This window comes from Girardinichthys multiradiatus, chromosome 5 (genome assembly GCF_021462225.1).
Source record: "Girardinichthys multiradiatus isolate DD_20200921_A chromosome 5, DD_fGirMul_XY1, whole genome shotgun sequence".
In the NCBI taxonomy this organism is placed as follows: domain Eukaryota; kingdom Metazoa; phylum Chordata; class Actinopteri; order Cyprinodontiformes; family Goodeidae; genus Girardinichthys; species Girardinichthys multiradiatus.
The window spans coordinates 26,120,631-26,134,742 of NC_061798.1; the positions used below are offsets into that span (position 1 = coordinate 26,120,631).

At 42.7% G+C, this 14,112-nt stretch overlaps 1 protein-coding gene across 3 annotated transcripts; it reads left to right on the forward strand.

Moving 5' to 3' along the window:
* The first annotated feature begins 89 nt into the window (after nt 1-89).
* cpz (carboxypeptidase Z) lies at nt 90-12,076 on the forward strand. 3 transcript variants are annotated; one of them, XM_047366769.1, is made up of 13 exons: nt 90-347; nt 643-681; nt 1,176-1,227; nt 2,150-2,472; nt 2,569-2,784; nt 3,235-3,470; nt 5,788-5,949; nt 6,031-6,189; nt 6,288-6,423; nt 6,510-6,649; nt 6,769-6,868; nt 6,993-7,138; nt 11,259-12,076. In XM_047366769.1, exons 1-13 carry the CDS (start codon nt 254-256, stop codon nt 11,460-11,462), a joined length of 2,007 nt encoding a protein of 668 aa, XP_047222725.1. In that variant the 5' UTR covers nt 90-253; the 3' UTR covers nt 11,463-12,076. The 3 variants fall into 3 exon arrangements, with proteins under 3 accessions (XP_047222725.1, XP_047222726.1, XP_047222727.1); XM_047366770.1 differs by having other exon boundaries at nt 3,235-3,431; XM_047366771.1 differs by having other exon boundaries at nt 328-347; nt 643-698.
* Nucleotides 12,077-14,112: the final 2,036 nt, after the last annotated feature.

Consider the following 14,112-nt stretch of genomic DNA (forward strand, 5'->3'; position numbering starts at 1 on the left):
ACACACACACACACACACACACACACACACACACACACACACACACACACACACACACACACAGTGAAATATGATCGGCGCAGCAGAGAGCCACAGTTCCCCGGCTCCGGTCAGGGATGCTCTCCGCGCAGCAGACAAAGGACGGAGCTCTTTGCTGTGGGTGGTAATTATCAAGGAGCTTAGAAGAAAAAAAAGCAGCAGCTTCGACCAAACTTACTGCCACATCACACAAGCTGCTCACTAGAAGCGCAGCATGTATTTGGAAGTTTTGGCGCTGTTGTTTTTCTTGGAGCGGAGTTGCCTGAGCGCCCCGCAGCAGCCGTGTCATCCAGGAGACGAGTTTTTAGGTAAGATCACAGAGATAAAGCAATGGCCGCGGACAAGTTTAGTCATAGCTCTTTTGGGGCGGAAATATAAGTCATGCGTCCTTTTTTAGTGAGCACAACGGATTATTCTGTCAGTTCTATACTGTAACCAGCTTTTAACTCAGCCTCTCTTCAGAAATAATTTCTGATCTGCTCCGAAACTATTTAAGTAGAATAAAGTAGACGCTTTATTGTTTAGTTCATGGTATTTGTTTATAGACGTCGCCCCCTAGCGTTGAGTTTGCGAGTCATTTTTTTTGTGCTCGATCCCCTCCAGGAAGATGCAGCAGCAGCCGCAGCGCACACGATGAAACACGTATGTTTCAACATGGAGTTGAGTAAATACAATATAGGAGAACAAAGTTTATACATTTCTTACATGTGAAGGATGTTAAATCACTGCTACTTCTGAACTGTAGCTGTCCTGCGTGGCTCCAAACTGGTACAACTACTAACTACTACTAAGAGTTCCTTCAAGATATTCACTCCAGCTAAATGTTTTGATAAATTATTTGTAAAAGTAAAAAAAAAAAAAAAACTGAAGCAAAGAGCATTGGTTTTTAAATGTGTATTTCTTTTGCTGTTTTGATGTATAAAATACTGTCAAAGCTACAAACCCCCATACGGTGCAGCACTGCAGTGTACTGCTGCATTTGAGCTTTAATTGCATGAAAAAAATAATTACGAAATTATTATTAGATCTATGTGTAAGTTTAGCCTTAGACCAAAAACATTCTTGGTCCATCAGAAAATTGTGATTTTCTTTTTTGTAATAAACTTGCTTTCTTCACCTTTACTATCTTCTAACAGCTACCTGCACAGAACTGAACCTGGGCTACTGTAATGATCTGGAGTACTCAACGTGAGTCATAGTGCTTACTAAGGCAAAGAAATCACAGCAGAACATGGTCATAACTACCACACACTTTGTGTTTTACGTCACTGAGTGTTGTTGGAAACCACATTAATGTTTAAATTCATACCAGCTGTTGGTAGGGATTACAGGAATACTGTCATGCCTGTCAGTAGAGTTGTGGGGGAAAATGAAGTACGGTTCTTCAGCTTCACTGGAAGCCACATGCTACGAATGAAATGTGCTTAAATGATCCTCAGCGAGTGTGACTTTAAATTGTACTTTATTGGTCAGTTTGGGTTTATGATGCATTTTCTGTTTGAACTGTTTGAAGTCAATCATTTGGCACTGAGAATATATATTCGCAAGTGGAAAACATTTGACACATGGCAATCTTCCTAGGAGTGGAGATCCCACTAAATTCAACCCCAGGTTAGACTATACAATGCTCAGGGAAAATGCTAAAACCACAAAAGCCACATCTAAGGCTCCACAGGCCAAGCGTTTCCAGCACAATTATAATAATAAGAAAGAAATATGTTTTGTTCGAAATATGTCTTGTTGCCAGGATATGACTCAAGTTTCCAAAGATGCATCTGACTATACTGCAAGACTTCCGGAACAGGGTCTTTTGAACATATAAGCCCAAAGTAGAGATGTTTGATGCAATGGCCTAGTCAAATTCCAGACCTTAACCTGACTAAAATGCTCTGCAGGAGAGAGCTGTTCAGAGACAAATGCCTGGGAAACTTAAACTGGAACAAAGCTTTATAAAAACAAGATTCCTCCAAAAATAATGTGAGAAATTGATAAAGCTTAGATAAATCAACAATTTCAAGCTAATGCTGCTAAACATGGTTCTGCAAACAACTGACGCATAGGATGCATGTGAATGTTTCCATGAGAGAATTCTTATCCCCAATTTCTACAGAACCATATTCCCCAACATCCTTGGTCACCGGAGTCGTTATGAAGCTGAGTCAGGAGCAGAGTATCTCCTCCTGAGTGTCATCCATGGTCTCCTCAATGGTGAGTGCTCTCCCGAGATCCGTCTTGTAGGGTGTTCGGTGCTGGCCTCGCCCTGCCGGGATAACAAGATGGTTAAACCATGCCGCAGCACATGCGAGGCATTGAGGAAAGGCTGCATTCACGCCTTAGAGGCCATCGAGATGGCCTGGCCCTACTTCCTGGATTGTGACCGCTTCTTTGCTGGTAATGAGGAGGGCTGCTTTGACCCACTAGCAGGGCTGAAAGGTAAAGATCAGAGTCTTGTGTTATTTGGACCCATAATACTGAGGTAAAGTTTGAAACCTCTCTCCTTCTACATATTTCCATAATTCACTCCTTCAGCCAGACAGGAGGTGGCATTGTCCAGTCTCTCTCCTGAAGAACCGAGCACCATCATCCAGTTCACCTATGCCTCTAATGCCCAGATGTACAGCTTACTGAAGAGAACAGCAGCCAAATGCTCCCACATCTCTCATGTCTACAGCATCGGACGAAGCACCGAAGGCAGAGATCTGTTGGTTATTGAGTTCACTGACAACCCAGGGCAACATGAGCTGCGTGAGTGAAAAGCATTATACTGTCCTGACGTTTAATACAAAACCGTCAAAAACTACTCCTCTGTTTTTAGTCACATGCAAATGTTTATAATTATCAATCAAATTGGAATATCTACCCATCCATTTCCTATACACGCTTCTTCCATACTGGGTCGCGTGGGAGCTGGTGCCTGTCTCCAGCAGGTGAGAAGCAGGGTACACCCTAGGTTTTTTCTTGATTCATCATTTGAAACCCATCTTTGACTGATATTCAAATTAGTTTAATAATATGAGAATTTTGATTGTGACAAAAAAAGCAAAAACAGAAGACATCAGTTTTTCACAGCACTATTACTGTGCTGGTAAATTCTTAAAGTCTTATCAGTTTTTTAAATAATATTTTAGCATTATGTTTATGGTGCATTGCATTGCAACAGCTTAAAGTGTTTTTCATTGTGTTCAATTTCTGTAGTTGAGCCAGAGATAAAGTTGGTGGGCAACATGCATGGGAATGAGGTGCTTGGCCGACAGCTTCTCGTCTACCTGGTCCAGTACCTGTGCTCGGAGTATATTCTAGGAAACCAAAGAATTCAGTCCATCATTAACAACACACGTATTCACATTCTGGCCTCTATGAACCCTGACGGGTATGAGCTGGCCGCCTCAGAGGTAGAGGATAGCAATGACCAGGAGCTCTCCCACCAGGAAGTAAATATTGTTAACAAAAAGAAGGACAAACCACCATTATCCGCTCTCATTCCTTTTTTTCTTCTGTGTCCCTAGCTTTTGCTTTGATAAGTGAAGAGCACATGCTTCTACCTCCTATTTATCTGACATTCTGATTATCCCATTTGTCTGGGGTGGATCCTCCATCTCCCAGCCTCAAGTGATCAACCAGTGATGTCAGGATAGGGATAAATAAAATCACAGAATCAGATTCAGGCAGTTCAGAAATGTCTTCAAATAGGTTGAACACTTAAGCTGGCTGTGGGAAAATTGCATGTCTCTAGTATGGGCACCAACACATTCTGCACATTTGCTCATACATCAAACCTGATCCTTTGCATGGACAGTCTTCTGTGAACTGATCATGTGCATGTCAATGTGTGTGCATGTATCACTAGAGTCGGCTCAGACGAGAGTTACTGTTCGGTAGTAAGGTATTTAGGTCAGTTTTGGTCAGAACTGGATCTCAATTTACAGTGAATTTATTGGTCGATGGGCTGACCAAATTTAGAAAAACTACTTGAAATGTATCTATTGACATGCATTGCATTTGTGACAGTAATTCTAAAAGTATATGTTTTAAATGGGAAAGTTTTGCTTTCTGCTCAACATCTGGAATAGAGAAGAGGAGCCTGTTCCTATATTCGTGCATGTATGTGGTAACATGCAGAGCATTTCTTTATATTTTTGTTTTCAAAGAACCAAAGTTTTTGCAATCTTTTAAAGTGGCCTTGATCAATTGTCCTTCAATATTTCAACATTTTTCTATGGATTCTTTCCTCATTTTTATTCTTATTTTCACTTTAGCACATATACCTGACTATTTACCTCTTTTTTTCCTCTTTCTCTGTTAAGCCACTCAACACTGAACAGTAAATTATTCAAGCCAAAAAACCAAATCCAGTCAATCAGAATCACTTCTCCAGGCATTTGAAAGAAGTTAAATAGAATCATTACAAACTTGCAGCTTAATATATTTGGTTACTGTTAGTCTGTTCCACAAATATTTCCACTATGTATAAAGATAACAGTTTGACATGCATTAAAAAGAACTTCGGCAGTAACATGCTTCCTAAAAATAGCCGTTGGCTGACAAATTGACGGGTGGATAATCAACTGAAGGATGATGCATCTCTGGGCCTTTTGTCAGGTGCCAAGTTTTTTCTCTGCACACTTTCAGATACTTGTTGCTCTGGGAATGTTTAAATGATACACTTATTTTTTTCCTCCACTTTTCCAGTTTCTTCATATCTCATATCTCGGGACAGGCAATTGTAGCGGTAGAAATAATTGCAGTGTTAATGTAGCCCAGTATTCACTCGCTTTGGTTTATTAGAAGTTGAGTCTTTGTTACACAAACTGAAGATTCAGTGCTCCATCAGATGTCTGTAAGCAAAACATCTTAGTCAATAAAGGGTTATCCAGAAGATTGTACTCAACAAGTACAAAACGAATGAGTTTATGAACTGCTTCTGAACAATTGGCATCAACATGATCATACCAGGATATGTTCCTTTTCTGGCAGTTTTCTGGTTATCATCTCATTTCCACAAAATGCTGTTTTAAATGGGTATTTAGGTTAATAGTAATTTTAACTTATTTTATTAATATAGCTGTTTCTGTGTTTCTGCATCAGACTGCCATTCACAATGGACCACATGAGAATTTTAAATAGGTTGTTTGCCAAGTGGCCTGTATGTAGAAACAATTTGTTACTTCAGCTAAGATACATTTTTAATTATTTGAACAATTTATAGGTCAAATTTAAGTGACTTGAAAATAAAGTTTCCACGGAAAATGATTAGGTAATAGTCTGAAAAGTATGGAAAACTAGCAGCTAAAAAATAAGAGACCTTCAGAAAACCTGGGGACATGTTGATCAAGGCAACTTTAAATGATTACAGGAAAATCTGGCACTTTCAAAGGAAATTATAAAGAAAATTTTAAAATGTAAAGAAATTAGCAGTGGTTAAAAACCCCAAAAACGTAACAATGCTAATAATCCAAAAATCTATTTTTTTTTTCGACAAAATGACTGTTTGCTTTTAGCCTTAAATAATGGCTTCATGTTTCCTTTTCCTCTTTGTTATAATGGATACATGGTCTTGTCTTCATGTTAACAATAGAATTAACAAAGAAGTTTAACATTCATCTTGTTGAAATTCTGACTAATCTAATTTAATTTTCCTCACATAACTACTGTTGCTACTTATCTTGGCTCATCACCATAATTATCATTCACGTCATGCAAGACTTCACACATTTAATGCCTCAATCTGTTTGACCTTAAATATTTTAGGGTCACTTGCTGAATGGATGGATAAGTGGCCGGGCCAATGCTCAGAACCTTGACCTGAACCGCAACTTTCCCGATCTCACCTCCCTGTTCTATCGGAACCGTCGCAGCAGGCACTACCGCATAGATCACATCCCGATCCCTGACACCTACTGGTTTGGGAAGGTACAGGAAACTCCTCACAGTTGACTGCCTGAACAACCAACTTAGGTTCTAAATCATGTAGTTCCAATTTCTGAACTGCAGGTGGCACCAGAGACCTATGCAGTAATGAAGTGGATTAGGTCACTACCATTTGTTCAGTCTGCCAGCCTCCATGGAGGGGAACTGGTGGTCTCCTACCCCTTCGACTTCTCTAGACACCCACATGAGGAGAAGATGTTTTCACCCACTCCAGATGAACAGGTGGGGATTAATCAATAAGCACATTATTAACACAGCAGAGCAAACAGATTGTCATCCTCTCTCGGCTTTCACACTACCAATAATCTTCCAACACTCAGATCTTCAAGCAGCTCGCTCGCACTTATGCCGACGCTCATGCCACCATGTCAAACAATGACACGGACAGGTGTGGGGCCTCTTTTTATCGTACCAGAGGCATCATCAATGGTGCACTGTGGTACAGTTTTGCTGGTGGTGAGATACCGTGAAAGTTGCAACACATATGCTCTTTTTTTCCTGCTCTACACAATACTTGAACAACACCTTTCATCCATCTGCAGGTATGTCTGATTTCAATTACTTACACACTAATTGTATGGAGATCACAGTGGAGCTTGGCTGTGACAAATTCCCCTCAGAGGCTGAGCTCTACCCAGAATGGAAAAGGAATAAAGAAGCTCTGCTCAGTTTTCTTGAGTCTGTAAGTGTCTGCTGGAAAAGTTATTAGTTTTTTTGGAGGGGCCACATTAACTCCTCCCAGATCAAACATACCTGGTTGTGAGTGAATTAGTTCTGATTGTGCTCTTGTTCTCTGGACAGGTCCACCGAGGAATTAAGGGTGTTGTGAGGGATACAGATGGAAATGGTATAAAAGGTGCAACAGTCTCTGTCAGGGGGGTCAGAAAAGATGTCACTACAGGTAAAAATCCAAATCCAAAGTTTATATATATTTTAATTTCTGTTTGTGCTGAAAAAAACATTTTTGTTGATTTTCACTATTTAGTTAAATTTATTTATTCCTTTTCACTGTAACTCACTTCCAGCTGAGGATGGAGATTACTGGAGGCTGCTGAATCCAGGAACTCATATCCTGACAGCTACCGCCAAAGGTTTCTCAAGGATCAGCAAGAGAGTTTTTCTGCCCCACAACATGATCAAGGCTGGACGAGTTGACTTTGTTTTGGAGAAGGTTTTGATCCTTGGATTCTTTATATTTTAAAACTGACAGTTTCATCCAGAAGTTTGCAAACCCTTATTATTTGGGGTGTAATACCAATTCTGCGCTCTATTTATTGTCAAGAGGTCAATATTTTCCAAGTTCTCAGTGAAAAAGGCAACAAGAACACAACCAAAGAAGTTGTAATTCTAACTTCTGACTGGAAAATCGCAGCTCTCTAGCAGGCTGGAGTTCATTATCCAGTATGGTTGCCACACATATAAAACCTATAAGCTGCAGGTATAAACTATTGATTAGTTTGTATTTCACTAAAAGTTGATGAAATCCTTGGCATATTTAGTATGGCACAGCCCGTCGTAGTCGTCGTCTTCCGTTTATCTGGGACCGGGTCGCGGGGGCAGCAGACTCAGCAGAGACGCCCAGACGTCCCTCTCCCCAGACACCTCCTCCAGCTCCTCCGGGTGGAGCCCAAGGCGTTCCCAGGCCAGCCGAGAGACATAGTCCCTCCAGCGTGTCCAGGGCCGTCCCCTGGGCCTCCTCCCGGTGGGACGTGCCTGGAACACCTCCCGAGGAAGGCGTCCAGGAGGCATCCGGTATAGATGCCCGAGCCACCTCAACTGGCTCCTCTCGATGTGGAGGAGCAGCGGCTCTACTCCGAGCCCCTCCCGGATGGCCGAGCTCCTCACGAGATACTTAAACTCCTCCACTTGAGGCAGGAACTCCCCTCCAACCTGAAGAGGACAAGCCACCCTTTTCCAGTCGAGTACCATGGCCTCGGACTTGGAGGAGCTGATCTTCATCCCAGCCGCTTCACACTCGGCTGCAAACCGCCACAGCGCATGCTGTAGGTCTTGGCTAGAGGGGGCCAGCAGGACCACGTCATCTGCAAAAAGAAGAGACGAAATCCACTGGTCCCCAAACCAGACCCCCTCCGGCCCTTGGCTGCGTCTAGAAATCCTGTCCATAAAAGTTATGAACAGGACCGGTGACAAAGGGCAGCCCTGTCGGAGTCCAACATGCACCGGGAACAGGTCCGACTTAGTGCCGGCAATGCGGACTAAACTCCTGCTCCGCTCGTACAGGGACCGGATGGCCCCTAATAAAGGGCCCCCGATTCCATACTCCTGGAGCACCCCCCACAGGGCATCACGAGGGACACAGTCGAATGCCTTCTCCAGGTCCACAAAACTCCCATGAACCCTCGAGCACCCTGTAGAGGGTATAGAGCTGGTCCAGTGTTCCACGGCCGGGACGAAAACCACACTGCTCCTCCTGAAGCCGAGGTTCGACTATCGGCCGGACTCTCCTCTCCAATACCCTGGCGTAGGCCTTACCTGGGAGGCTGAGGAGTGTGATCCCCCGGTAGTTGGAACACACCCTCCGGTCCCCCTTCTTATAAAGGGGGACCAACAACCCAGTCTGCCAGTCCAGAGGCACTGTCCCCGACCGCCACACAATGTTGAAGAGGCGTGTCAACCATGACAGCCCAACAACATCCAGAGATTTGAGGTACTCAGGGCGGATCTCATCCACCCCCGAAGCCTTGCCACCGCGGAGCTTTTTAACCACCTCAGTGACTTCAGCCTGGGTGATGAAAGAGTCCAACCCCGAGTCCCCAGCCTCTGTTTCCACCACGGAATGCGTGATGGCAGGATTGAGGAGATCCTCGAAGTACTCCTTCCACCGCCCGATAATGTCCTCAGTCGAGGTCAGCAGCCTCCCACCCACACTATAAACAGTGTTGGCGAAGCACTGCTTCCCCCTCCTGAGGCGCCGGACGGTTTGCCAGAATCGCTTCAAGGCCAACCGGTAGTCCTCCATGGCCTCACCGAACTCCTCCCAGGCCCGAGTTTTTGCCTCTGCCAAAGCCTGGCCTGCAGCACACTTGGCCTCACGGTACCCGTCAGCCGCCTCAGGAGTCCCACAAGCCAACCACAGCCGATAGGACTCCTTCTTCAGCTTGACAGCATCCCTTACTGCCGGTGTCCACCACCAGGTTCTGGGATTGCCGCCGTGACAGGCACCGCAGACCTTACGGCCCGTAGCTGCGGCCGTAAGGTCTGCGGGAGGATTGAGCGGCGGACGAAGGTGGAGACCTCAACGGCCCGATCCCCGGATGCTTAGGCTGGCTCTAGGGACGTGGAATGTCACCTCGCTGGTGGGGAAGGAGCCCGAGCTTGTGCGGGAGGTCGAGAGATATCGACTAGAAATAGTCGGGCTCGCCTCCACGCACAGCGTGGGCTCTGGAACCCATCTCCTTGAGAGGGGCTGGACTCTCTTCTACTCTGGAGTGGCCCACGGGGAGAGGCGGCGGGCTGGTGTGGGTTTGCTCATTGCCCCCCAGCTCAGCCATCTCGTGTTGGGGTTTACCCCAGTGGATGAGAGGGTCATATCCCTGCGCCTTCGGGTTGGGGACAGGCCTCTGACTGTCGTGTCGGCCTATGGGCCGAGCGGTAGTGCGGAGTACCCGGCCTTCTTGGTGGCCCTGTCGGGGGTGCTGGATAGTGCCCCTCCCGGGGACTCCATTATTCTGCTGGGGGACTTCAACGCCCACGTGGGAAACGACAGTGACACCTGGAGAGGCGTGATCGGGAGGAATGGCCTCCCCGATCTGAATTCGAGTGGTGTTTTGTTATTGGACTTCTGTGCTAGTCACAGATCGTCCATAATGAACACCATGTTCAAACATAAGGGTGTCCGTCAGTGCACTTGGCACCAGGACACCCTAGGCAGGAGGTCGATGATCGACTTTGTTGTCATATCATCAGACCTTCTGCTGCATGTTTTGGACACTCGGGTGAAGAGAGGGGCTGAACTGTCCACTGATCATCACCTGGTGGTGAGTTGGATCCGCTGGAGGAGGAGAAAGCCGGACAGACTTGGCAGGCCCAAGCGCATAGTGAGGGTCTGCTGGAAACGCCAGGCGGAGCCCTCGGCCAGGGATGTATTCAACTCCCACCTCCGGGAGAGCTTTGACCAGATCCCGGGGGATGTTGGAGACATAGAGTCCTAGTGGACCATGTTCTCCGCATCTATTGTCGATGCTGCTGCCCGTATTTGGGAAAATTACAAACTTTTCAATCTAGCTTACAGAGAACAAGATAAAAAAAGAAAATTAATTTTTGAGTCAAAGTTCGTTACATCAAAAAAATGAAGTGAAAATGTACAGAAAGACTTCAGAAAAAATATATATTTTTTTGTATTCCACAAGAATTAGAATGTTTCAGCATTTTAAGATTTTATTTGACCAAGTTTTAGCTAAATGCTTGCTTTTACTCTATATAACTCCATATACCTTTTCACTGCAAAATCAAAATAGCTGAATATTATTATTACCTTGACATTTCTTTCTTTTATACAGGTCCTTCTCAAAATATTAGCATATTTTGATAAAGTTCATTATTTTCCATAATGTAATGATGAAAATTTAACATTCATATATTTTAGATTCATTGCACACTAACTGAAATATTTCAGGTCTTTTATTGTCTTAATACAGATGATTGTGGATTTCATTTTTCAGCAAAACCTGGCACCTGCTCACAGTGCCAAAACCACTGGTAAATGGTTTACTGACCATGGTATCACTGTGCTCAATTGGCCTGCCAACTCTCCTGACCTGAACCCCATAGAGAATCTGTGGGATATTGTGAAGAGAACGTTGAGAGACTCAAGACCCAACACTCTGGATGAGCTAAAGGCCGCTATCGAAGCATCCTGGGCCTCCATAAGACCTCAGCAGTGCCACAGGCTGATTGCCTCCATGCCACGCCGCATTGAAGCAGTCATTTCTGCCAAAGGATTCAGATGATTGATTCAGATGATTAGGTTCATAGCTCGTTTAGAGACCCTTTTAATGATATGCTAATTTTTTGAGATAGGTATTTTGGGTTTTCATGAGCTGTATGCCAAAATCATCCGTATTAAGACAATAAAAGACCTGAAATATTTCAGTTAGTGTGCAATGAATCTAAAATATATGAATGTTAAATTTTCATCATGACATTATGGAAAATAATGAACTTTATCACAATATGCTAATATTTTGAGAAGGACCTGTATGTACTAAAATGAAACAAATACCTATTTAATCATGTGACCTCTCTATTTTTTTCTATTATCACATGTGCAGATTCCTGTGGAGCCAGATATAGATGACCACCTCTTTCCCACAGTTGACAGCTGGGATCGATTTGACCCCTATAACCAATTTGAGCGCTTTGGCGAGCCAGATGTTACCGAGGAAGGAATAGAGCGGCAGGAGAAACCGTGGTGGTGGAACTACTTCTCCCAGTCGGGCATCTCATCTCCAACATGGCTGCTGAAAAATGTATAGATAGATGTTGGAAAAATGAACACCCACATGTGCTCACACATAAGGATGAATGAACCCACATCCAGTCTCGTCTGTGCTTCCAGGAGCATCTATGTAGCAGAAGCTGTCACACTGATGTCATCATTCACCCCACACTTTTTGTGTGCATTTTGAAAGGATTGGAAACAGCATTCTAAAACTTACTAGCCAATATTATTCTGCAGCTGATTTGAACTAATTTTAAAAACATAATGTAAAATAAGAAGGATATGGACACAGCAGTTATGCTTTTGTAAATTCTATTCTTCATAAGTAGAAACATGCATTCAAAAGGATATTATTTTCATATTAAATGAGCAGCAGAGATATTCCAGTTTTAAAATTCAAGTTGGGAAATATTTCTAATATCACATTCTAAATGCAAAATTTTCTTCAGTTTTTATCATTATATTTTGTATTGTAGCTAAAAGGCAACACAGGCACATTTAAAACCTTATGGACCACTATAAAGCTTCTGCACTACATTTTGAGCTCTCAATAGAAGCAGTTCTGTACCATCACTGTGTGAACAGTAAAATGATTTGCTTTGATTCTTCTTCCAGGGGATAATAAATAATTATAAATAAGAAATAAAATTTCCTGCCACGTATTATTTTATTCAAAGTTGTATTTTAAAAGCCTAAAAGGTTCTTAAATTGCCTCACGTTGGCCACCTGAGGGCGGCAGAGAATAAGTGATGACACCAGTTGACATAAATGAGAGAAAAAAAACAAAACTGTTTTAGCACCACAAGGTGAATTTAAAAACTAACTGTTTAAACAGTACTTTGTCCTGTCAGGATAAAGTTATTGCCCTTATCGTTGTCTAACAGACAAACTAATGATAGGGAAGAGAATACAATGATCTGCAGCTGTATCCTTGCACCTCACCTGGACTACAAAAGAACGAGTTTGCTGTGACTGATCAGCAATACCGAATATGTCTTTCGGGGTAAGAGACACAACAAAACTGTGGAAAGCTCTTAAGTCTGCTTGTTAACTGACAGATCTCATCGTTTCGAAATTTAGAGTAAGTTTATTTTTATAAGGTCCTGAATATATTGTCTTTCAGTTTGTTAAATAATTATTTCTGTCTATTTATGTTGTGGGTTTTTCATTTGACAAGAATGAAAAGCAGCAAAACAGTTAAATTTGTGAAAACATGAACAAGTCACTTCCAGGAGGGTGCACTTACATTTACTTCTACCATGACCTAAAAATGAGATTTAATATTTTATCTGTTGCTGCAAAAAAACTATTAGTTAACCGGTTTTATGAGCTAAGGTGAGAACTAAGGTCACTGTTTTAATGTTCTGTTTTGTTCTTGGTGGTGGTTTCCCTCGGCCCAGTTCACATCAGGATTGCTCTGTTGGCTCCAAAATCCAGATAGGCTAATGTCGAGTAAAGTCTCAGAAAATATCTTTCTTTACATTTTAAAACGCTGTTTATGTTTAAAAGATGCTGCGATGATGCACCTGTGGAGGAACCATAGCAACCACTGAATCCTCAGCAATCTTTCTTTTGCAGATGTGGACGAAATGGCTCGTTAATCAAGTCCCCCCAAAACCAAAATTGGAGATCTGTCCAAGAATAAAAAAAGCATTTATTTTTGTGTAGACGAATAATTATGTTGTCCACTGTTTATTAGTTTGTTGATGTCAGTGAATTGTTTTGTGATTATCGAGCATCAGAAAAACATTAGCAAGTCTTTCCCCTCTTGTGTGCTGCACATCATCTGATAAATATTGTAATGTATATGACCTAAAATGTAGTTTCCAGAGTTAGAGACAACATTTATAAGTTGACATTGTAAAGATAAAACTACCATTGTGTTGCATGAATGGCAGTTTTATCTTTACACACTGTTGTTGCTGGACAAGGTTCTTGTTTTCACTGTAATATCAGCTAAACTGCTGACTTTAGTTACCCAAGTCACTACAGTTTTCAATGGACGTGAATTGCAGAGTAACATGTGACTCTTTAGAATTGTTCTGTCCTGGACCATAATATTAAAATATAATGCAACACATTTCAAAATAAAGCAGTAAAAATATATCTTCCTCTCCAACTGCCATTACACTGTAAGTTGTATATCACCATGTAACCTGGGTGAGAGCTGAGTCAATCAGTTGATCAGGTATTTTAGACATAAAAGAAGTTGTTTCATTTTAAAGCTGTTTGTCATTTAGGTCTATTGGCAAAACATCTACATTTTCCAGTAATGTGGACACAGCTCCTAGTGATACAAACTCTGGATATCATCTGAAAGCAATCCCAGCGCAGTTTACTCCCACAACTCATCAAACCCTCAATAGGATTCCTTTGGCCACAGAGTCATGAGCCTTCTTTTGATCCTCAAATCAAATGTGGGCTGAACAATCAAACTTTGCCAAACTTCTCAGTTTAAAATCCTCAATGACCTTTGCCATAGTGATGGACTCATCTTTCCCTGAGCCTGCACAATCTGCCTTCACAAGTGGTGGAAAAAGGGAGCAGATTGAGGGAATCCTTAATGTGTCCAACACTCAACCATATGCTCAGTCTGCTCTGCAATTTACTCTTAAACAAAGTGTGGCCTGGGGCGGTTCCCCGTCATTCTGCTTGGGACATTAATATGTTTGCCAGAACTTCTT

Excerpts from the sequence above, each read along its gene's own strand:
- cpz (XM_047366769.1), top strand. The coding sequence starts at position 254 with ATGTATTTGGAAGTTTTGGCGCTGTTGTTTTTCTTGGAGCGGAGTTGC. Across the intron at positions 348-642 it reads TCCAGGAGACGAGTTTTTAG|GAAGATGCAGCAGCAGCCGC; the intron begins GTAAGATCACAG and ends GATCCCCTCCAG. Across the intron at positions 5,950-6,030 it reads ACACCTACTGGTTTGGGAAG|GTGGCACCAGAGACCTATGC; the intron begins GTACAGGAAACT and ends TCTGAACTGCAG.